This window comes from Lipotes vexillifer, unplaced genomic scaffold, assembly GCF_000442215.2.
Source record: "Lipotes vexillifer unplaced genomic scaffold, Lipotes_vexillifer_v1.1 scaffold23, whole genome shotgun sequence".
In the NCBI taxonomy this organism is placed as follows: domain Eukaryota; kingdom Metazoa; phylum Chordata; class Mammalia; order Artiodactyla; family Lipotidae; genus Lipotes; species Lipotes vexillifer.
This window is the reverse complement of record NW_006796283.1, coordinates 2,652,415-2,670,359: the sequence shown is the minus strand read 5'-3', so window position 1 is coordinate 2,670,359 and position 17,945 is coordinate 2,652,415. Positions and strand designations below refer to the sequence as shown.

At 50.1% G+C, this 17,945-nt stretch overlaps 1 protein-coding gene across 1 annotated transcript in view; it reads left to right on the top strand.

Moving 5' to 3' along the window:
* The window catches only part of CA5A (carbonic anhydrase 5A), a 30,019-nt gene extending 26,439 nt beyond the window's left edge, over nt 1-3,580 (top strand). The window contains exon 7 of the mRNA XM_007468429.1: nt 3,331-3,580. Within this exon, the coding sequence (XP_007468491.1) occupies nt 3,331-3,549 (219 nt within the window). The 3' untranslated portion in view covers nt 3,550-3,580. The remainder of the gene's footprint in view (nt 1-3,330) is intronic.
* Nucleotides 3,581-17,945: the final 14,365 nt, after the last annotated feature.

The following is a 17,945-nucleotide window of genomic DNA, read 5'->3' as shown; positions in this document are numbered from 1 at the left end:
GAAAAAAAAAAAAAAAAAAAAAAAGAACAGAAGTGACGTTATAATTGGGACATGCGTCCTTGCCCATATTGGGACCTCCGTGGGTGTTTTAGATGAATGAATTAACTAAGAAAAGGATGTCATAGGTGAATGCTGGAGAGCTGTGAAAGAAGTGGGGTCACTGAGGGAGAAGAGAAGCTTTTAGAGTCTGTTCTGCTTCTTTGGCTGATAGAACAGTAGGAAATCAAGACCGCAGAGGGTTTTCTCTCATGCTGTGCGAAGAAGTTATGGAACTATATGTGCCCAGAGAAAATTCCAGGATTGTATTAGCTGTTGCTACAAAATGCTGCGTAACAAACCACCCCAAAACTCAGTGACTAATAATAAGCATTTATTTTCCTGCTCAAGGGTCTCTGGGAGCTGGGAGAATCTGTTTTAGGCCATGGTTAGGGGTTGGGTTGGGTCCAGTGTCTCTCATGCTTCTCGGACCAGTGGCCACCCAGGGCTGGATTTCATGGCACGTGACAGAAATGCAAAAGACAAGCTAAACCGCACATGCACATTTACGGCGTCTGCTTGCATCACGCCCGCTCACATCCTGTTGGTCAAAGCAAGTTATGATGGCCAGGCCAACGCCAGTGGGGCAGGGAGGAGGTGAGTGTCTATTTGCTGAGCAATGCCCTAAGCTGTCACACAGATGTGCACCTAAAAGTTAACCCTGGTTGTCCCATGGTCACAGATCTGCAGTGGTTCTTATTTTCTTTCTCGTCCTTATTTAAATATTCTATTTTTTCTAAAATAATTAGATACTACTTATATACTTTTTAAAAAGTTAAAGTATCTTTTTCTCTGGAAATCTCCAGAATCTAGAGAAACTCTGTCTAGGGCACAGTTTAGGGATGACAGATATGCAGCAAGCATGCTCCACTGTCCCATCCTCTGCCCAGGACAGACATTTCTAATCGATCACAGCAGCATTCATCACCTCGCCTTCAGCTCTATGTTTTCTGAGGGCTCTTGATGAGTCCTTGGAAGTCCTTCCAGCCTTTCAGTTCTGTGAAACAGTCTCTAATTTTATATTATTTTATTTTTTAAAATAAATTTCTCTGTTTTATTTATTTATTTTTGGCTGCATTGGGTCCTTGTTGCTGCGCACGGGCTTTCTCTAGTTGCGGTGAGTGGGGCTACTCTTTGTTGTGGTGCACGGGCTTCTTATTACAGTGGCTTCTCTTGTTGTGGGGCATGGGCTCTAGGCGTGTGGGCCTCAGTAGTTGTGGCACGCAGATTCAGTAGTTGTGGCGCACGGGCCTAGCTGCTCCACGGCATGTGGGATCCTCCCAGACCAGGGCTCAAACCTGTGTCCCCTGCATTGGCAGGCAGATTTCCAACAACTGTGCCACCAGGGAAGTCCGCAGCCTCTAATTTTAAAGTCATGGGATGGGGCTTCCCTGGTGGCACAGTGGTTAAGAATCCGCCTGCCAATGCAGGGGACGTGGGTTAGAGCCCTGGTATGGGATAATCCCACATGCCGTGGAGCAGCTAGGCCTGTGCGCCACAGCTCCTGAGCCTGCACTCTAGAGCCTGCGAGCCACAACTACTGAAGCCCATGTGCCTAGAGCCTGTGCTCCACAACAAGAGAAACCACCACAATGAGAAGCCCACGCACCTCAACTAGAGAAAGCCTGCGTGCAGCAACGAAGACCCAATGCAGCCAAGAATAAATAAATAAAAAAGTTTAAAATAAAATAAAGTCATGGGATGATGCTATTTGTTTTGAAAGGCTGAAGGTGGAATGTGGGTGCACGTCACCCACCCTTCCCCCGAACCAGAACTGTTACAGACGTGGTTGAAAATGGCCCTTGCTGGGACTTCCCTGGTAGTGCAGTGGTTAAGAATCCACCTGCCAATGCAGGGGACACGGGTTCCAGCCCTGGTCCGGGAAGATCCCACGTGCCCCAGAGCAACTACTGAGCCTGCGCTCTACAGCCCCCGAGCCACAACTACTGAGCCCGTTTGCCACAACTTCTGAAGCCCACATGCCTAGAGCTCATGCTCCACCACAAGAGAAGCCACCGCCATGAGAAGCCCGCGCACTGCAAGGAAGAGTAGCCCCCACTTACCGCAACTAGAGAAAGCCCGTGTACAACAACAAAGACCCAATGCAGCCAAAAATAAAAATTAGTTAATTAATTTTTTAAAAGACTTAAAAAAACACATTAATTTAATAAAAAAAAAAAGAAAAGAAAATGGCTCTTGTCACCAAGACCCCTCTGTCACTCAACAAATGCATAATAAACACTTATTAGATGTCAGATGTTGTAGCAGGAGAGGGTGGGCGAGCAGGAGGGATGGAGGGGTGACACAGAGCAGTGACCATAGTCTCTGTGCACTGCTACCCAGCAGGAAAATAGAAACGTAAGTCAATAGTTTTAAGGCAGAGTGGTGGGTGAGTATTACACCAAAATCCAGAGCAGAGCCCCCAACCCTCGCAGGGGGCTGGGGAGGTAGTGTGTGCATCCCCTGGACGGCAGGGACAGGCCTGCCAAACAGGCTTTTCTGAGAGTCAACAAGTGGTGAAAACAGGTGCACACGAGTGGGCACACCATGCTTGAGTGCCTGGAAGAGCATGCTCCACACCCTACACAACTCCAGGGGGCTCTCCCTCAGCCATGCAGACCTGACTTGCTCAGTAGGTGGTCACTATGCAGATATAATCCCAGTTCTGTGTTTAATTAAGCATGAAAGCTATTCTCACAGAGCACATAGTATATTCGGAGAACAGATGTGATGATACATAAAAAATGGGCTCTTAGTTCAAATGTTACATTAGCATTTATAGTATATAAACTAGTTATCTATTGCTGTGTAACAAATAGCTCCAAAATTTAGTGGCTTAGTAAAACAATAATCATTTATTATCTCCCAGGGTTGCTGTGGGTCAGAATTCAGGTGGTTCTGGCTGAGGATCTATCTCTTGTGGAGTTGCAGTCAGATGTCAGCTGCAATTATTTGAAAGCTGGGGCTGGAGGATTCATTCCCAACGTGGCTGGCAAGTTGTGCTGGCTGTTGGCTGGAAGCCTCAGTTGCTCTCCACGTGGGCCTCTCCAGAGGGCTGCTTGTGAGTCATTGCAGCATGGCGTCTGCCTTCCCCAGAGCAGGTGGTCCAGTAGGCCAAGGTGGAAGCTGCCATGCCTTTTCTGACCCAGATTGGGGTCACCTCCACCATGTTGCATTGGTCATACGGGGCCATCCCTGATTCAGGGATGGAAGGGGACTACACGACACAAGGGACATGGGAGCTGGTTCACGCCCTAGCTGCACCCAGATTACTCTGCTTGCTCTCCGTTCCAGCTGGCCGCGTTTCGCTCGCTCATGTTTTCTGCACTTGGTGAAGAAGAGAAGACGATGGTGAACAACTACCGCCCACTTCAGCCCCTGATGAAGCGGGAGGTCCGTTCATCCTTCCAGCCACTGAAGACGGTGCAGGATCCGAAATTCACTACATCCAAGCTAACGGGTAGAACTGACTTTAACAGGAGAAAGTATTGTTTCCCAGGCTTCATGTTCTGATCATATGTAACCTCTGAAATTAAAAATGGAGAAAGAGGTCGCAGTTTGTGAGTGTACTTTGCAGTTGCAAGGAAAAGAATCACTTCAAAGAAGCTTAAGCAGGAATCCCTCTGTGGTCCAGTGGGTAAGACTCCACGCTCCCCATACAGGGGGCCTGGGTTCAATCCCTGGTCAGGGAACTAGATCCCACATGCATGCTGCACTAAGAGTCTGTCTGCATGCCACAACTAAAGATCCCACATGCCACAGCAAAGATCCTGAGTGCCGCATCTAAGACCTGGTGCAGCCAAAATAAATAAATATTAAAAGGAAAAAAAAAAAAGGAAGCTTAAGCACAATAGGGAATGGAAATCTGGGACACGGACTATCTCAAGGGACCCACAGCAGTGCACAGAACTTAGGGGCCAAGTGAGCTCCACTGACTGGGGTCATCCACCCAGCCCTCTCTCAGGTCCATGGTGTCCTCTCTCCAGACGGCCACGCCCTGGCAACACAGACTGGAACTAACGTCTTTTCTTCCCAATTCCCAATTCCTGGCATATCAGTGTCCGGGGGCTGCTGTAGAATGACCACAAACTGGGGGTGGCGGGGGGAAACAGCAGAATGTATCTTCCTTCCCACAGTTCTGAGACTGGAAGTCTGAGACCAGGTGCCAGCACGGCTGGGTTCTGGGAGGGTCTCTCTTGGCTTTTTGCTGTGTCCTTGAGTGGCCTTTTTTTGGTGCACAGAGAGAGTTCTCTCCCTTCCCCTTCTTATAAGGCCACCAATCCTATTGGATTAGGACCCCACCCATATGACCTCACTTAACCTTAACTACTTCCTAAAAACCCCATTTCCAAAGACAGCCACAGTGGGGGCTTCAAACTTCAACATGTGAATTGGGGAGGGGGACACAATTCAACCTATAACAGCCATGAACTGGGGGGCTTAAAACAACAGAAATTTATTGAATCACAGTCTGGAGGCCAGAAATCCAAATTCGAGGTGTCAGCAGGGCTGCTTTCTTCCAGAGTCATTCTCCAGGGGAGAATCTGTTTCCTTGCCTTTTCCAGCTTCCAGAGGCATCAGCTTTCTTGGCTGGTGGCCCCTCCCTCCATCTTCAAGGCCAAGGAGTTTTCCAAAGTGGTTGCTCAGGACATGCTACCATTTAACTGTGGTCATTCTGGGGGGGCGAGGTGTAATGGTTTCTCACTGTGGGGTCTTTTTAATTGTGGTAAAATACACATAACATGAAATTACCATCTTTTTTTTAAAATTTATTTATTATTTTTGTTTATTAGTTTTGGCTGTGTTGGGTCTTCGTTGCTGTGCGCGGGCTTTCTCTAGTTGCCACGAGCAGGGTCTACTCTTTGTTGCAGTGCACGGGCTTCTCACTGCAGTGGCTTCTCTTGTTGCAGAGCACGGGCTCTAGAGTGCACAGGCTTCAGTAGATGTGGCGCATGGGCTCAGTAGTTGTGGCTCGCGGGCTCTCGAGCACAGGCTCAGTAATTGTGGCGCACAGGCTTAGTTGCTCCGCGGCATGTGGGATATTCCCGGACCAGGGCACGAACCCGTGTCCCCTGCATTGGCAGGCGGATTCTTAACCACTGTGCCACCAGGGAAGCCCGAAATTACCATCTTAACCACAGCTCAGTGGTATAAAGTGCATTCACACTGTGTTGATACCATCCGCACCATCCGCCTCCAGAACCTTCTCACCTTAAACTGTCCCCGTTAAACACTAACACCCCATTTCCTCCCCCCTGCCCCCAATCCTTGGCATCTACCATCCTACTCTCTGTCTCTTAAGATTTTGACTGCTCTAGGAACCAGGCAGTATTTGTCTTTTTGTGACGGGCTTATTTCACTGAGCATAATGTCCTCAGGTTTCATCCATGTGGTAGCAGGTGTCAGAATTTCCTCTCCTTTTAAGGCTGAATAATATCCTAATTGATCATGGTATTTTTATTTTCACAGCATTAAACACATTCCCCTCTGGTAGAGATGCAGCTCTGCAAACAATCACGTCATCTTCCAACACTACCTGACTGTCAGATAAACGTGGAAAAAACAGCCCAGAAAAGAAAGCAAATACTCATGTGCCTACCAAGGTACAGTGATAAACTCCATTTCTTTGGGGGAGATAAAGAATAAACAGACTTATTATAGTCCACAAAAAACATCTAAGACCAAAGGGACCCTATATTACGGATGTGGTTTATTTTGACAGAGGTTTATAGTTTTTTTTTCCAATCACAGAACTTCCTGTCGTATCAACAATTTACTGTCTGGCTTTGGGCTATTCAATGTTCTGGCACCTACTACAGAGAAAGCAATCCTAAACTTCCTTATACACGTTTTTCCTGAAAAAGTACAACTGCTCACCACTGCCCATCAAATGACAATGCTGACCAAACACAGCACAACAAGCTTTAATGTCGGCTTACATGGGACACAGAGTCAAACAAGAGAGTTTGGGTGCATTGGTGACTGGTTTGAGCGCAGCTGCCCCAGCTGGAGCAGAGCACTGGGTGGGTGGGTGACTACAACCACTGCAGACCCGTGGGATCCAGGAGGGAAGGAGACATTTTAAAGTTTGGTTTGGAGCCCAAATTGTTTCTTGTCTTTTGGGAAAATGTAGCCAGTCTTGAGTCTCAAGTGAAGTGGGCTTTAGCCCATAGGGAGTTTCCTGCAGCTGCCAGAACAAATGGCCACGAATTAAGGCCCTCTTGCCTCCCTCTCATAAGGACCCTCTGCGGATACTGGGCCCCCCCCAGATGCCAGGATCATTTCCCATCTCGAAATGCTTAACTTAATCATACCTGCAAAGTCCCTTTGCCTTGTGAGGCCACACATCCACAGGTCATGGGATCAGGATGTGGACACTCTCTCTGATGGTGGAATGTTCTAGAACTCCACCGTCCTCCAGGGCAGCCCTTGGACACACATGGCCATTGTGCACTTGAACTGTGTTCAGTGCAATTGAGGGACTGAATTTTCTTTCTTTTTTCTTTTTTTTGAATTTTATTTTACTTATTTTATTTTTTTTTATACAGCAGGTTCCTATTAGTTCTCTATTTTATACATATTAGTGTATACATGTCAATCCCAATCTCCCAATTCATCACACCACCACCACCCTCCCCCGCTTTCTCCACTTGGTGTCCGTACGTTTGTTCTCTACATCTGTGTCTCTATTTCTGCCTTGCAAACCGGTTCATCTGTGCCATTTTTGTATATTCCACATATATGCGTTAATATACGATATTTGTTTTTCTCTTTCTTCACTCTGTATGACAGCCTCTACGTCCATCCATGTCTCTACAAATGACCCAATTTTGTTACTTTTTATGGCTGAGTAATATTCCATTGTATATATGTACCACATCTTCTTTATCCATTCATCTGTCAATGGGCATTTAGATTGCTTACATGACCTGGCTATTGTAAATAGTGCTGCAACGAACATTGGGGTGCATGTGTGTTTTTGAATTATGGTTTTCTCTGGTTATATGCCCAGTAGTGGGATTGCTGGGTCATATGGTAATTCTACTTTTCGTTTTTTGGGTTTTTTTGCGGTACGTGGGCCTCTCACTGTTGTGGCCTCTCCCGTTGCAGAGCACAGGCTCCAGACGTGCAGGCTCAGCGGCCATGGCTCACGGGCCCAGCCGCTCCACGGCATGTGGGATCTTCCTGGACCGGGGCACAAACCCGCATCCCCTGCATTGGCAGGTGGACTCCCAACCACTGTGCCACCAGGGAAGCCCTACTTTTCGTTTTTTAAGGAACCTCCATACTGTTCTCCATAGTGGTTGTATCAGTTTACATTCCCACCAACAGTGCAAGAGGGTTCCCTTTTCTACACACTCTCTCCAGCACTTGTTGTTTGTAGATTTTCTGATGATGCCCATTCTAACCTGTGTGAGGTGATACCTCATTGTAGTTTTGATTTGCATTTCTCTAATAATTAATTAGTGATGTTGAGCAGCTTTTCACGTGCCTCTTGAACAACTGTATGTTTCCTTTGGAGAAATGTCTGTTTAGGTCTTTTATGCATTTTAAAAAATTAATTAATTGATTGATGGATTGATTGATTGATTTTTGGCTGCATTGGGACTTTCTTGCTGTGCATGGGCTTTTTCTAGTTGCAGCGAGTGGGGGCTACTCTTCGTTGCGGTGCATGGGCTTCTCATTGCAGTGGCTTCTCTTGTTGCGGAGCATGGGTTCTAGGCACATGGGCTCCAGTAGTTGTGGCAAGTGGGCTCAGTAGTTGTGGCTTGTTGGCTCTAGAGCACAGACTCAGTAGTTGTGGCACACGGGCTTAGTTGCTCCGTGGCATGTGGGATCCTCCCACACCAGGGCTCAAACCCATGTCCCCTGCATTGGCAGGCAGACTCCCAACCACTGCGCCACCAGGGAAGTCCCTTCTGCCCATTCTTTGATGGGGTTGTTCATTTTTTTAATTCTGAGCTGCGTAAGCTGTTTATATATTTTGGAGATTAATCCTTTGTCCGTTGATTCGTTTGCAAATATTTTCTCCCATTCTGAGGGTTGTCTTTTCGTCTTGCTTTTAGTTTTCTTTGCTGTGCAAAAGCTTTGAAGTTTAATTAGGTCCCATTTGTTTATTTTTATTTCCATTACTCTAGAGGGTGGGTCAAAAAAGATCTTGCTGTGATTTATGTCAAAGGGTGTTCTTCCTGTGTATTATAGCGTCCAGTCTTACATTTAGGTCTTTAATCCATTTTGAGTTTATTTTTGTGTATGGTGCTAGGGAGTGTTCTAATTTCATTCTTTTACATGTAGTTGTCCAGTTTTCCCAGCACCACTTATTGAAGAGACTGTCTTTTTTCCATTGTATATCCTTGCCTCCCTTATCAAAGATAAGGTGACCATATGTGTGTGGGTTTATCTCTGGGCTTTCTATCCTGTTCCACTGATCTATATTTGTGTTTTTGTGCCAGTACCATATTGTCTTGATTACTGTAGCTTTGTAGTATAGTCTGAAGTCAGGGAGTCTGATCCCTCCAGCTCCGTTTTTTTCCCTCAAGATTGCTTTGGCTATTCGGGGTCTTTTGTGTCTCCATACAAATTTTAAGAATTTTTTTGTTCTAGTTCTGTAAAAAATGCTAGTGGTAGTTTGATAGGGATTGCACTGAATATGTAGATTGCTTTAGGTAGTATAGTCATTTTCACAATATTGATTCTTCCAATCCAAGAACATGGTATCTCTCTCCATCTGTTTGTGTCATCTTTGATTTCTTTCATCTGTGTCTTATAGTTTTCTGAGTATAGGTCTTTTACCTCCTTAGGGAGGTTTATTCCTAGGTATTTTATTCCTTTTGTTGCAATGGTGAATGGGAGTGTTTCCTTAATTTCTCTTTCTGATCTTTCATCATTAGTGTATAGGAATGCCAGAGATTCTGTGCATTAATTTTGTATCCTGCAACTTTACCAGATTCATTGATTAGCTCTAGTAGTTTTCTGGTGGCATCTTGAGGATTCTCTATGTATAGTATCATGTCATCTGCAAACAGTGACAGTTTTACTTCTCTTTTCCAATTTGTATTCCTTTTATTTCTTTTTCTTCTCTGATTGCCGTGGCTAGGACTTCCTAAACTATGTTGAATAATAGTGGCGAAAGGGGGCATCCTTGTCTCGTTCCTCATCTTAGAGGAAATGCTTTCAGCTTTTCACCATTGAGCATGATGTTTACTGTGGGTTTGTCCTGTATGGCCTTTATTAGGCTGAGGTAGGTTCCCTCTGTGCCCACTTTCTGGAGAGTTTTTATCATAAATGGGTGTTGAATTTTGTCAAAAGCTTTTTCTTCATCTATTGAGATGATCGTATGGTTTTTCTCCTTCAATTTGTTAATATGGTGTATCATGTTGATTGATTTGCGTATATTGAAGAATCCTTGCATCCCTGGGATAATTTCCACTTGATCATGGTATATGATACTTTTAATGTGTTGTTGGATTCTGTTTGCTAGTATTTTGTTGAGGATTTTTTTTTTTTCTTTTTTCTTTTTGCGGTACGCGGGCCTCTCACTGTTGCGGCCTCTCCCCTTGCGGAGCACAGGCTTGGGACGCGCAGGCTCAGTGGCCATGGCTCACGGGCCCAGTCACTCCGCGGCATGTGGGATCTTCCCGGAACCCGTGTCCCCTGCATCGGCAGGTGGACTCTCATCCACTGCGCCACCAGGGAAGCCCGGAATGGTGTTTTTAAAAAGCTCCCCGGTGACTGGATTGTGTGGGTGGGGATGAGGCCCCAGACACCCCATTTACATTTGTTGTAACAAGCTCTGTGAAAGCTCTGTGGGGTCACCCCCAGGTTTTAATGGGGGAAACCAAGCTCGCTGGAGAGGTGGGGAGCAGGAAAGGCAGAGCAAGCAGGAAGCCCATCTGGATTGCAGGCCATCCTCCGGGGCCGTGCAGCCTTTGCTCCTTCCTCTGTGATGTGTTCAGTTGAAGACAAGTTGTAGCCTCAGGGCGAAAACCTAAAGTCCTGAACTTTACACTTGAGTGAGAAATCTTACGGTATAAGGACCTGCAGTTGTACTTTGATGGAAACTCTGCCCCAAAGGCGCCTGCTCAGACGTCTTGCAGCTTCTGAGGGTGGTGTTCCCAGCTATGGAAGGAAGGACAGTATTGATAATTGGAGGGGTGTCTCCGGGTTGGGACTTGGGGGAGGGGGAGAGAGCAGCCGTGTGTCAACGGTGCGCAGGCCGTCCATTTCCACAGGGACTTCGGGACAGAGAAAGGCCAGTGTCCAGAGGGGCCTTGCAGGAGGAGAAAGGACCGCAGGGCCCTGAACCGGACCCCACCCGCCCCACGGTGACATCCTGTCCCAAAAAGAGCCCCAAGAGCAAGCGGGTGATTCCATCTCCTCTTTCATGGTGATGGAGAGCCTTCCTCTGGCTGCACAGAAGTCTTTGTCTCGCGGTAGATGTTCTTCTTTGTAGGTTATTTTTAATATCTGGCGTTAGCCCTGGGACACCAAGATTCTCCTGGGGACCACGCGGAGCCTGGGCAGAGAAACTGTAAACACACGGAGAGGAAAGACGTTGATCTCAGCCCTCAAAGCCACGGTACAGAAAACAAACACAGGCGCTGCCTCTCCCCATCCTGAGGGCCGCTGGGTCTGCGGGACCTGTCCCTGTGACTGCAGTTTAGGAGTGTGCTGTGGAATTCCTGGCCAGCCTTTAAACTTCAAAGCTTCCTCCCTTTGCTTTTATGTTATTTTCTCGTTTTGCAAAAGTACAGATGTGGGCGCCTGCCCACACACTCTCTGTTGTCTGTTCTGTGCCAACCAGGAATCCGGCCTCTTCCCACGCCGGCATTCCCCACGGCCATCCCTGGAGGCCTGGACACCCCACTCTCCCACCTGCCTGACATCTGTTCCCTCCTCCTCTCCCGGGACACCCGCTCCCTGGGAGCCCCCAGACTGCGCCTGGTGCACAGCTGTACCCCAGCAATAGCAGGGTTCCTCGTTCTAAAGGGCTTGTCCCTCCTGCCAAGAGGCCTCCTCAGAGCTAAGGCCAGCCTCAGGGAGTCCCCCAGTGCTCCGTGCTCCTTACTCCCGCGTGCAAGGGGTCAGTGGGTCCCGTTGGTGGCCCCCCTCCATGCCACACGTCCACCTTCCATTCTCCGCGTTCTCACTGCCCCAAGCTCGCCCCCAGCTCCAGCCAGAATGATATCGCCAGCCCTCTGGTTTCACCACTTCCTTCCAGCACGTCCCCGTCCCCACCTAAAGCATTCTTCTCTTAGCAGCGCAGAGATTTGGGCGGGGAATGTCAACTTGACCATTCTGCTTCCCTGTGCAAAACCGAGCCTTCCACTAAACTTGGAATTAAGCACCGGCTTCTTCCTGTGCGATCTGGAACCCCAAGCTCCCTTCCCGTGGAACTCTGCACTCAGGTCCCCACCCTGGTTTGGGTTGCTGTGCCCTGTCTATCGGCACGGGCACCACCCATTGCCCCGCCCCCGACGGCCTCTGCCGGGGGCACAGCCTCTGACCCCACCGGGTCTGGGTCTGGGCACCCACTGCTGACATCGTTCTGTTACCTTGTTCACCACTGGTTTCCCCCCAAGGGTGGTGTCCTCACCTATTTGCTGGCTCACAGCACTGAATAAACATCCTTTCGGTGGAAACTGCCCGAGGTGTTCCAGCTCCTGAAGCCAGGTGCTACTGGCCGTCCCCCATCAGCTGTGTGCGCTGCCTCAGTACCCTTGACATGCCGACCCCTCCTGGGAATGCCCTTCCCCCTCCAGCTCTGCTCCTAAACTTCTTTCCATCATCCAGGCTCAGCCCAAAGCCTCCACTCCTGTGATACTTTCCTCCCATCACCCAGCCCTCTGTGCTGTGCCCATCCTGCCCATGTGTGTTTTCAGACGTATCCCATGTTCTCAGGTGCTTACAGGTCACCCACAGGCCATGGGTCCTCAGACGTTTTGTTCTTGCAAAGTTAGCGATCATGATGTGTTAGCTGAGTAGATGGAAGAAAGCTAAGGTATTAGATGCTTCAGGTAACATAATCAGAAATTCACCTCCAATCAGAGAACCTGATGCCTATAATTTGAGAAGTCCAGAGAAAGAAGCAAAGTGCAGCAGGTGTGGATCTGCATGGGGCAGGCGTGGTGCAGGTGTGGGGCGGGCACGATTCACCATGGAGAAGCAGGGAGCAGCCACAGTGTACGGCCTTCACGACAGGAGGTGGTTAATAAAGAGTTAACAATATCCTCCCAGACATTTATTTATTTGTTTATTTACTTACTTACTTACTTACTTGGCTGCGTTGGGTCTTAGTTGCGGCACGTGGGATCTTTCATTGTGGCTCGGGACTTCCCTAGTGGCGCAGTGGGTAAGAATCTGCCTGCCAATGCAGGGGACACGGGTTTGAGCCCTGGTCCAGGAAGATCCCACATGCCAAGGAGCAGCTAAGCCTGTGTGCCACAACTACTGAGCCTGCGCTCTAGAACCCGTGAGCCGCAACTACTGAGCCTGTGCTGTAGAGCCAATGAGCCACAGCTGCTGAAGCCCGTGCGTGCAGAGCCCGTGCCCCACAAGAGAAGCCACCGAAGTGAGAAGCCTGCGCACCACAACGGAGAGTAGCCCCAGCTCACCTCAGCTAGAGAAAGCCCGCACGCAGCAACAAAGACCCAAGGCAGCCAAAAATAATAAATTAATTAATTTTAAAAAATATTAAAACAAAATACTTTCACTGCAGCTCGCAGGCTTTGTTGCAGTGCGTGGGCTTCTCTCTAGTTGAGGCGTGCAGGCTCAGTAGCTGCGGCGTGCAGGCTTAGTTGCTCCGCAACATGTGGGATCTTAATTCCCTGACCGGGGATCAAACCCACCTCCCTTGCACCGGAAGGCAGACTCTTAACCACTAGACCACCAGCAAAGTCCTCTCCCAGACATTTCTGAAATACACAATTGAACTCTCAGCTCCTGAAATCCGCCTCTGCAGCTCTGACCTCCCATCCCTACCCTGGTGTATGTGGTATTTTCCCGTCAGTCTCTGTGCCAGGAGCTGGGAGGAAGGACAAAGTAGCCCAGGTGAGCAGCTCTGAAAACTCTGGCGGCAAAGAGCACAGGTCCCTCCAGACTCGACAGAATTATAAGAGTTGCTTCGACCCGGCACTGCTTAGCGTGGCATGTGGGAGGCAGGCTCAGCCCTCCTCTCTGTCAGGGGCAAGTCCATCGTGAGAGGCAGCTCGTCCCCAAATTTCCTAACACGCAGGTTGGGTCACACCTTGGAGGCTCAGCAGTAGGAATGCCTGGCTCCCAGGTCTGTGGAAATGTTAAAATGTCTGTCAACAGGAAAGAAAGATCCTCTGATTGCGCCATCCTTAAGATATGTTCACTAACTGCTGCATTGAAGATAAAAGCTGTATATTTTTTCAATGTCGAGATTATTCTCTGTCAGAATTTCCTGTGTCAGTTTGCGAGGTTCTGTGTTTGTTTTGTTTTGTTTCTTTACTGGCATTGAAATAGGAAAATTATTTTTAAGCAAAGTGAAATCTTCTGATCCTTTTTACTGAATTCTGGAAATTCAGAGGGGGCCACCCTACGGGTGTGCTAGGTCCCTGAACACATAAACACAAATCAAAGGTGTGGACATCAAAAAGAGGCATGACACTCAGGCTCCACTTGCCACAGTCTTTGGTTTGTTTCATAATTTCATAACGAAACACACAGCTTCACTGCAATTTGACATCACTGTTTATCGAACACCTCCTGCCAGCGTGTACCGGTTAGTGTGCGAGACAACTGGGGAAAAATCAGTGACCGAAACAGCAAAGCAGCTCAGGCCCTGGGCCCCGTGGTGTCTACATCAGCAGGGGACATGGTGCAGAGACGGCAGGTGTAGCAAGCAAGTGGGAGATAAGCTACAGGTGAGCGGGGCTCCAGAAAAAAGCAAAGTGTGGGCAGAGAGCCAAGTGACCGGGCAGGGTGGGCCTCACTGAGGAGCTGACCTCTGAGCGGAGACTTGCAGGAGGTGAGGGGGTGGGCCGTGCAGACAGTGGGGATGGTTCTGGAAGGTTCAGGAGCGGCAGAGAGACCCACGTGGTTGGGATGAAGTGCCCAAGGGGCAAAGTGGCAGGAGAAGAGGTCAGAGATCTGATCAGAGGAGCCACATCCCGAGTGGTCTTGGGGCTCACATGTAGGTGGGAGCTTTGCTCCGAGGGGTGTGAGGACAGCTGCAGGGCAGGGGTACGTGTCACTCAGATTCTCAAATTGGGGAGATGCGGGGTGATGGGCAAACCCTAGGTGGAACCCAGCCGGCAGCGGTGGTGAGAAGTGTTGGATGTGGGACACAGTTGCACTGTGATTTCCAGCCATACTGGCTGAGGGTGCGAGAGAAAGTGGGGTGTCGGGATAAAGCCAAGGGGTTTGGTGCAAACAGCTTGGAGGACAGAGTTGCCCTCGGCTGACCGGGAAGGCCGGGGGCAGAGAAGCTCTCAGGAACGCATGGAGAAAGCTGATCAAGGCTAAAGACCTCCCACTACCTGCAGCTCTGACTTTCTTTGGTCATTTTAAGTTGTGAGAGCTACATTTTTAGCCTTAGCCTTTTTTTTTTTTTTCCATTTCCCACTCATTTCTGGAAACTAAAGGGGCAAAATGTGGTAAAACAGAGGCGTATCCTGAGTGGGGGAAGATTCTCAGACCCTCCGCCAGCAGGGCAGCCCCATGGGCTGCATGGGAGCCCAGGCTGCTTTGGGGTGACACGTGTAACGCCCCCAAAATGGACTGCTCGGCGGTCGGGCTCAGGGAGCAGGGTCTCATCCCGGGGCCTGAGGGAGCTGTCCAGCCGCGTGGGCCTGGGGTGTAGAGAGAGCTGAGACCTTCCCGTCACTGTGTCCACTCGGGATGGAATTGGGGACGGGGTCAGAAAAGATCATGCCGGAGCCCCTCACCCAGTCCGTGCCCGCCCGAGCTGGACCCCAAGAGCTGGCTGAGCACTCTAAGCCACCTCATGCCCCCACCCTTCCCTCCACATGTCCCTCCCGGAGGCGGCCATTCTGAGGAGGGAGGGCACCCTGGGTCCTGAGGACCTGCAGGCTCACATCAGCATCTGCGGGACCCCCGTGGGGCTCCCGGCAGGACAGCATCCCATATGCTCTGCCTCCTCCCAGCCACAAGCTGGTTCTCCAGGGCAGTTTCCCCAGCTGCTGCTGGCTCTGCGTGCCCCTCACCTCACTCGGGAAAGGCTGGGTTCTCCACGGAGCTGGCGGCGCAGGGATGCAGGTGTTAAGGGAGAGACTCGGGGAGATGCTGCGTACTGGCCAGGCGGGATCTCTCCGCACCTGGCACAGAGTAACGGAACAGTGAGGTCCAAGGGGGGGCCCACACGTGGAAAGATTTCCATCTTTTGTAAAATCTCACAGAGCGGGCTGGGGCCACCAAGACAGCGTTCCACAAACTGGGGCCTTTAAACATCTGAAGTCTATCCTCCCAGGGTCTGGAGGCCTGAAGTCCGGCGCCAGGGCCGAGCTCCCCTTGCAGCCTGCAGGGGAGGGTCCTTCCTGCCTCTTCCAGCTCTGGTGTCATCGGTGGCCTTGGCTTTTGGCCGCATCCGCACAACCTCTGCCCCTCCACCAGGCCTGGGTGTCTGTCTTCCTATGGCCATTTGTTATGGGGGCACCAGCCCTCCCGGGTTAGGGGCCACCCCACTCCACGATGACCTCATCTTAACTCATTGTATCTGCAGCAGCCCTATTTCCAAAGGAGGTCACATTCTGAGGCTCTGGGGTTAGGACTGCAGCATCCTGTTCTGGGGGGACACACTTTAACTGGTAACAGTGGGATAGGGCAGCATTGCTTCCCAGACGAGCCCATGCAGGGAGGTGCACGATGAGAACAGAAGTGCTGATTGCATTTTATCCGTGTGAAGAAATCGGACTCAGACCAAAGTCCAGCAACCAGTCCTCTGGCTGGTCAACCCAGGTGTCTGGAGTAAAGCCCAGGAGGACCCTGAGTCCCAAACCCATACCTATGGGGGTAGGACCTGGATGAGTGACCAGGCCCTAACAAGGGACTGTCGCTCGTCACGGGATGGTCATGGGTGGGCCGCTGGAACCACCGTTCTCTCCATGTCTCCTCTGACACGTGGTCCAGCTCAGCCTCTGCTGCGAATGTCAAGGGTGGGATCTGGGCACTCAGCCGGCCAGTACACTGGCCCAATTTCTGGCTGCGCCCTCACCACAGCCCACCGGCTGCAGCTCTGTCAGGAATGGGGGCTTCACCCTGCTCCTCCCACAGAGTCTCCGGAAGCTGAGTGGTGTCCCTCCCCGGAGCCCCATTAGCCACAGAGGCAGAGGCGGGATGTGAACCCAGGGCCTGTGACTGTAGGCCTGCATGCTTTTTTTTTAGGTAAAAACTCACATAATATAAAATTAACCATTAACCATTCCAAAGTGGACAATTCGGTGGCGTTTAGGGCATTCACATTGCTGTGCACCCCTCACCATTGTCTAGTTCCAAGACATTTCATCACCCCAAACCTGGCCCCCGCTACCACCCTCTCCCCATCCCCCTCCCCCAGCCCCGGCAACCACTAACGTACTTTCTGTCTCTCCAGATTCACCTTTTCTGGACGTTTCATGTAAATGGAACCAGACGCTACCATGCATCCAGCCCTTTCATAGAGCATAGGGTTTTCACTGTTCATCCATGTCGTGGTGTGTGTCGGCACCCCCTTTTTATGGCTGAATGACAGTCCCTCGCGTGCATGGGCCACATGTGTTTATCCACTGATGGGCAGGCCTGAACTCTCAAGCCCCGTTTCCTACTACAGTATCGCTCCTCCGGAATCGCCAATGAGCAGGGCCCGCTTTCTGAGCACATGAACAAAGCCAAGCCCGCGGAAGGCGAAAGCCTCACAGCGGCCTGTCACAAGCCCAGAGCCCGAAACCCAGGCAAACTCTTATTTTTTCTTGTTTTAACTTAATGGATCCCTCCGTGGAAAACCTAGCCCTGAGATCTCTAGTTTTGCCTCTACCATGTCTCAGAAATCCCCAGGCATTGGTTCTACCCAGAGTTACAGAGTCAATCACCATGTCCACCATAGGAACTTCAGAAAATCGGGCGACCTCGCTGAGCATCTGAAGGGAGCTGAAAAGCCTGTGCAGGGAAATCACGTGCCCTGCCCTCCACAAGGATGGGGGGTTTCCAATGAGGGAAGTGAAACTGCCAGGAGCCTCAAAGAGAGCTAAAATAAAGCCACTTTTGGCCAGAAGAGTGCACATACTCATCAGTCTGGTCCTGGAGGGCAGGTGGCCTGGTTGGCTGAGAGACAGGCCATAGCATCGCAGCTGCGATTAAAGGCCCACCGTGGGTCTGAGTCCAGGCTGACCACTCACTGAACTCACTGCCTGTCTTATTCCTCCAGCCACCAGCGGGGTCTAGCCATGGCTGATGCAATAATTAAATGGCATAAAACATCTTCGAGTCCTGGTCCGGGCTCAACAGTCAATGTGATGGCGATGCAAACACACCTGCTCGGAAATCGGAACTTAACTTCAGAGATTGCTAAGGGCGGTCCCACCTTTTCAAGCACGCAGACAGGAAAAAAAATAACAGCTGAGCACCATGAAAGCACGGCTTTTAAAAACAGATTTCAAGAAGAGGAAAAGACACTTGCTGCGTGAAAAGAACACAAACGTTTGTTCCATACGACTGAGAACAAACACAGCAGCGCAGCCACCTGAAGCGGGGAAAGCTTCCACATCAGTGAAGGTTTTATTGGGTACATTTTTTTTCCAGGAAAAGGAATGAGTTCAAAAGGAGAGCCAGGGGCTTCCCTGGTGGCGCAGCCGTTGAGAGTCCGCCTGCCGATGCAGGGCACGTGGGTTCGTGCCCCGGTCCGGGAGGATCCCGCGTGCCGCGGAGCGGCTGGGCCCGTGGGCCGTGGC